Source organism: Cucurbita moschata, unplaced genomic scaffold (genome assembly GCF_002738365.1).
Source record: "Cucurbita moschata cultivar Rifu unplaced genomic scaffold, Cmos_1.0 Cmo_Scf00002, whole genome shotgun sequence".
Taxonomy (NCBI): domain Eukaryota; kingdom Viridiplantae; phylum Streptophyta; class Magnoliopsida; order Cucurbitales; family Cucurbitaceae; genus Cucurbita; species Cucurbita moschata.
The window spans coordinates 537,919-543,527 of NW_019268518.1; the positions used below are offsets into that span (position 1 = coordinate 537,919).

General features: G+C 38.0%; 1 protein-coding gene across 1 annotated transcript; it reads left to right on the forward strand.

Annotated features, from left to right (window-relative positions):
* The first annotated feature begins 2,038 nt into the window (after window positions 1-2,038).
* On the forward strand, window positions 2,039-2,458 carry LOC111460164 (uncharacterized protein At1g10890-like). Its single transcript, XM_023103295.1, has one exon. It carries the CDS (start codon window positions 2,039-2,041, stop codon window positions 2,456-2,458), a length of 420 nt encoding a protein of 139 aa, XP_022959063.1.
* The last annotated feature ends 3,151 nt before the right edge of the window (window positions 2,459-5,609 follow it).

Genomic DNA, 5,609 nt, shown 5'->3' on the forward strand with positions numbered 1-5,609 from the left:
ACCAAGATGGGGCCAGAGGAAGAGGAGGATCAGGGTGCGACATATATGGGAAGCCACTGGGGGAAGATGTATGGTCAAGACTAGAACTTGCTTTCTGTGTGGCTACGAGGGCCACATTGCTATCAACTTCACAACTAAGAATACTGAGAACCCAGTTAGCCCACCAAGAACACTGGATGGGACTGATAGACTTGAGAAGACTTTTTCTCAAGTAAGGGCATATGCGTCAACCAGTAGGGATGCTAGGAGGTCCGACACAGTGGTGATAGGTACATTATCAATTCTGGGACGTTATGCTTTCGCTCTATTTGATTTCATTGGAATAAACTTAAAATGCAAAATGTTAATTTTAGGTAATTTGTTATGAGAGGTTAATTTGAAAAGTCAGGTGAAAGAAAAGGCCAAGAGCCTCTGGAGAAATAATGGTAGGTTTATGGGTGTCTCTCTCATACCTATTGTTACTTTTAGAAAAGTTGTAAATATTTAATCATTCTATTGTAAAATAGAGAGCAAAAGAGAGCAAAAGAGAAAGAAAAGAAATACAAAGCAATAGAAAAGGCTTTTTTGATAAAATCAGTGTTCTTTGTCTCCTTGTCTCTCCTCTCTCGACATCTTCAGCACAAATACGCGAGTAGTATTTTCACAAAGTGGTATCGGAGCGTTCTATCGTTAGTGTGTGTGAGATTTACTTCACAAATCAGTGGGTCTTATTTAACAAATTGGTATCAGAGTCGATGGCGAATGTGATTAGGTCAAATGCCGCTACCGCGACTAACGAAGACGAACTACGAGAATTAGAGCATCCAAATGAAAGCTCTTCTTGGTTCTCAAGATGCATGGGAGATGGTTAAAGAAGGTTTCGAAGAACCAAAGAATACCATGGGTTATACGACGGAACAAAACAAGGCGTTAAAAGAGTTGCGATCAAAGGACAAGGCGACATTATACATGATGTTCCGAGTCATTGACGAATCTGACTTTGAGAAGATTGTCAGGGAAATTACTTCAAAAGAAGCGTGGGACCCTTTAGAAAAGGTGTTCTAAGGAACCGACCGAGTCAAGCAAGTGCGTCTCCAAACTCTTCATGGCGAGTTGGAGAGCATGAAGATGAAGGAGTCAGAAAATGTATCTGACTACATTATGTGCGTATAAACTGTGGTAAATCAACTAAATCGAAGTGGAGAAATGTTAGCCGAGACGCGGGTTGTGGAGAAGATTTTGAGGTCATTAACTGACAACTTTGAGAATGTTGTATGTGCGATAGAAGAGTCAAAGGACCTAGCGACGTTCATGGTCGATGTGCTCGCCAGTTCTCTCGAGGCACATGAGCAACGTAAGAAAAAGAATAAGGAAACACTCGATCAAGCACTTCAAACCAAGACATCAATCAAAGATGAAAAGGTATTCTACTCTCAAAACTTTCAAGGTAAAGGTCATGGAAGTCACGGAAATGGTCGAGGTGGTCAAGGCAGGAGAAGTGACAGTCGAGCCAAGCAAATTGGCGTGGAAGAGGATGTAGTCAAGGATATTATAACAACATTCAATGTTATAAATGTAAAAAATATAGTCACTATGCGAATGATTGTAACTCCGACAAATGTTACAATTTTGGTAGAGAGGGGCACTTTGCAAAAAATTGTTGAGCTGAGAAGAAGGTGGAAGAAACGATCAACCTAGCTCTGGATGACGCAACAAACGAAGGTATTCTCTTGATGGCCCAAAATGAAGAACTAAAATAAAGAGAACACGGCGGAGCGAAAGACAATGGCGGTAGTCGTGAGGCGGTGGAAGCCGTTGGAAATGAGGTGACACACAGTGGATTTGGCGAAATCGCGATATCGGAGATGAGAAAATCGAAGAAGGATGAACAACTGGATAACAGAGAGCTTGAGCTCGAAGAGAGAGGAAGAAAGAAGAAAGAGGATGAGAATGAAAGAAGAAAAGATGGAATGGAGAGAAAGGATGGCAGAAATGCAGATTGAACATGAGAAACAGATGATGCAAATGCAAGCTGCAATCCCTTCAAAATCCCAAAACAATGACGAAGAAGAAGTCCATGCGATCAGTGAACGAGCCAAAGAAACTGCTGGATCATCAGGAGGAAAACAGAGATTCAAAGCAACAACCAAAATCTGTCGTGGATAAATCTGTGGAGAAGTCTCAGTTGCAGATGTTGAAATCCATGAACGAGCGCCTTTCGAAAGAGAAAGTAGAGATTGAAAAAGAAAAGAAAGATTTAGAAATGGAGCTTGAAAGGTTGGAGAAGGAAGTGACCGAGCTGAGTGAGAGTTCTTTCTATATTAAACAGGAGAAGGAAGAGAATGGGAAGGTAATCTTTGAGCTTGTGAAGAAAATTGAAGAAAGTGTGGAGAAAGAGAATGACTTATTAATGAAGATTGATGGTCTAGTAGAAGAGCTAGTGAGGGAGGAGAAAGATGTAGAGATGCTAACTCAATAGAGAGACTCACTCGATGTGAATTTGAATCGGGTCCAATAGTTGGCAGTGAATTTCGACACACGATTGAGATAATCACTTGTGATAAGGTCAAAATGGAGGACACAAAAATGGAAGTGGAAAATGTCATTGTGGACTTGCAAAGGGAATTGAGTAAACTGAAATAAGCTATGACGTCTGAGTCAAGCATGGCTGAGAACGGGAGAAATGAGGAGTTGATGTCTCAAATGGGCTGTCCTTGAGAAGCTCCAAATGAAGTTTCGTCAGAAAAGGACAAGCTTAGTTTGCTACTTGAGGACAAGGAGAGGAAATTGAAAAAACCATGACTGAGCTCGAGAAAACAAAAATGACACAGGTGGAATCATTGAATATAGCATTTAAGTTAATGGGGGCATTTTGTTGGAATAAACTTAAAATGCAAAATGTTAATTTTAGGTAATTTGTTAAGAGGGGTTAATTTGAAAAGTAAAAGGTCAAGAGCTTTTGTACGAATAATTTTAGGTTTATGGGTGTCTCTCTCGTACCTATTATTAGTGTTAGAAAAGTTATAAATACCTAATCCTTCTCTTGTAAAATAGGGAGCAAAAGAGAGCTAGAGAGAAAAGGAATACAGAGTAATAGAAAAGACTTTTCTAATAAAATCAGTGTTCTTTGTCTACTTGTCTCTCCTCTCTCGACAGCTCCTTCCCAAATACGTGAGTAGTATTTTCACAATGTGGCATCGGAGCGTTCTATCGTTAGTTTTTGTGAGATTTACTTCACAGATTAGTGAGTTTTATTTTAACAAATTTTGGCTCTACGTATTCATTAATATATGTCCCATTTTATTTTGACTTACTAGGCAAAGGCTTCACTCACCCTAGCATATCTCCTTGGATTGCGCTGGTGCTATTTGTCAACAAAAAAGATTGTTCAATGCATTTGTGCATCGATTAAGGAGAACTTAATCAGAGGACAGTAAAGAATAAGTACCCGCTCCCTCTATTGAAGACATGTTCAACAAACTCAGGGAAGCGACAATATTTTTTTAGGTAGACCTTCAGTCAAGATACCATTAAATTAAGATTAAAGAAGGGGATGTGCTGAAGACAACATTCAGAAAAAGGTACGACCACTACCAGTTTGTAGTAATGTAGTTTGGCCTCTCAAACGCCCCAACGATATTCATGGAGTTAATGAACCAAGTATTCAAGGAGTATCTTGACATGTTTATTATCGTGTTCATAGAAGACATCCTGGTCTACTCAAAGACGAATCCAAAACACCAAAAACACCTCCAAAAAGTCCCAACCATTTTAAGAGAGAACAAGTTATACGCTAAATTCTCCAAGTGTGAATTTTGGCTACAACAAGTCTCATTCTTGGGACACGTGGTGTCAAAGGATGGAATCTCAGTAGACCCCACTAAGATTGAAACTGTCACTAAGTGGAAACGTCCGACCATAGTTACAGAGGTGCATAGTTAGCAAGATACTATCGGCAATTTGTGAAAGACTTCGTTAGAATAGCCTCAATACTTACACAATTGACAAGGAAAGACGTACCCTTCGTACGGAGTGACGTATGTGAGGCAAGTTTCAAAGATCTAAAACAAAGGTTAGTATCATCCCCAGTACTTACAGTACCACAAGTATTAAGTAATAAGTAAGTGCAAGTATACACTATCACAAGTAGCAAGTAATAAGTAAATTATCGATTCCATATAGAACGTACCTTTTTTTATTACTTTTGTTGCTTGAAATTAAGTTAGTTTTTTAGTATCATTCAAATGAGCCTGGTTTATTTTTTGTACTAATTAAACATAAATATAAAAACAATGAGTAAATTACAATAATGAGGAACGTTCGGCTAAGAGAGATTAAAATGTTGAATGAGGAACGTTTGGCTAAGAGAGATTAAAATGTTGAACTTTGTGGTGGATTTTAGTTACATTTAATAGATTCTCATGCCCACTTTGGAAGGTCATTCATGCTAATTACTTCCATAATCGTTTTTTAATTTCTATTAACAAGACTCCAGGAAAGGAATTAGTCCTAACCCTTCTATTACATTTGTTAAATATCACGTATTTGTTTAAATTGTTGTCAGTTAATATTTGATTAAATATCCTTAATAGTTAATAGTTGATTTAGTTTTGATTTGATCTAGTTTTGATTAGATTTAGTTTTGATTAGATTTAATCTGGATTTGTTTACTTGTTTGTTACCAGATTTTTGGAGGATTCTTGCTCTTCATTATATAATCTTCATATCAACCATTCAATCACTCATTCTTTCACTAACAAATTGGTATCAGAGCTATCTTCTTAAGGGATATGTAAGATCAAAATGGGAGGAGAATCCAATTTTTCAGCTGTTGCACTACCAGTCTTCGATGGAGACAATTATCAAATGTGGGCAGTTCGTATGGAGACTTATCTGGAGGTTTTGGATCTTTGGGAAGCAATAGAAGAGGATTACGAGTTCCCCACTTCCAGCAAATCCTACTATAGCACAAATCAAAGTACAGAAGAAAAAGAAGACAAGGAAATCAAACGCAAAAGCTTGTCTATTTGCTGCTATATCTCAAATGATCTCCATGCAAATAATGTCCCTCAAAACAGCAAAGAAAATCTACGATTATCTCAAGACTTAATATGAAGGAGATGAGAGGATGTTGACTTTTGGCAATTGAGAGGAAAACGTCAACGGAGTAAAAATCGGCCGAAGGAAAACTTCTTCGAAGAAAAAAATAACCGAAAAGAAAAGGAGAGAGAGATATTTGCTAAAGGCCCGATAGTTGTTATTTAATTCAATTTCACATATTTAAATAACAAACCTATCCAGTGGCACAAACCTTGCGCCCAAAGTTGGCCAAAATGGCCAGCAAAAAATACGCTCTTCCATTAAACGGGGAGGGTTAATTCAGATATTCAAAAGTAAAAAAACCAACCAACGAAATTTGAGTAAACGTGTGAATAAAACCATAGCTTTTATCTAACAATCTCCTCCTAAAAGTTGTTGTATATCTACCTTATTATTTGAACTTCGATCTTTGGGCGTAGTTCCTCAAATTTTACCCGTGCCAGGGACTTGGGAAAAATGTCTCCAAGCTGTTCCTCTGTTTGGAATGAAATCAATCTTGATGAGCCCTCGATTTGCACATTCTCGGATGT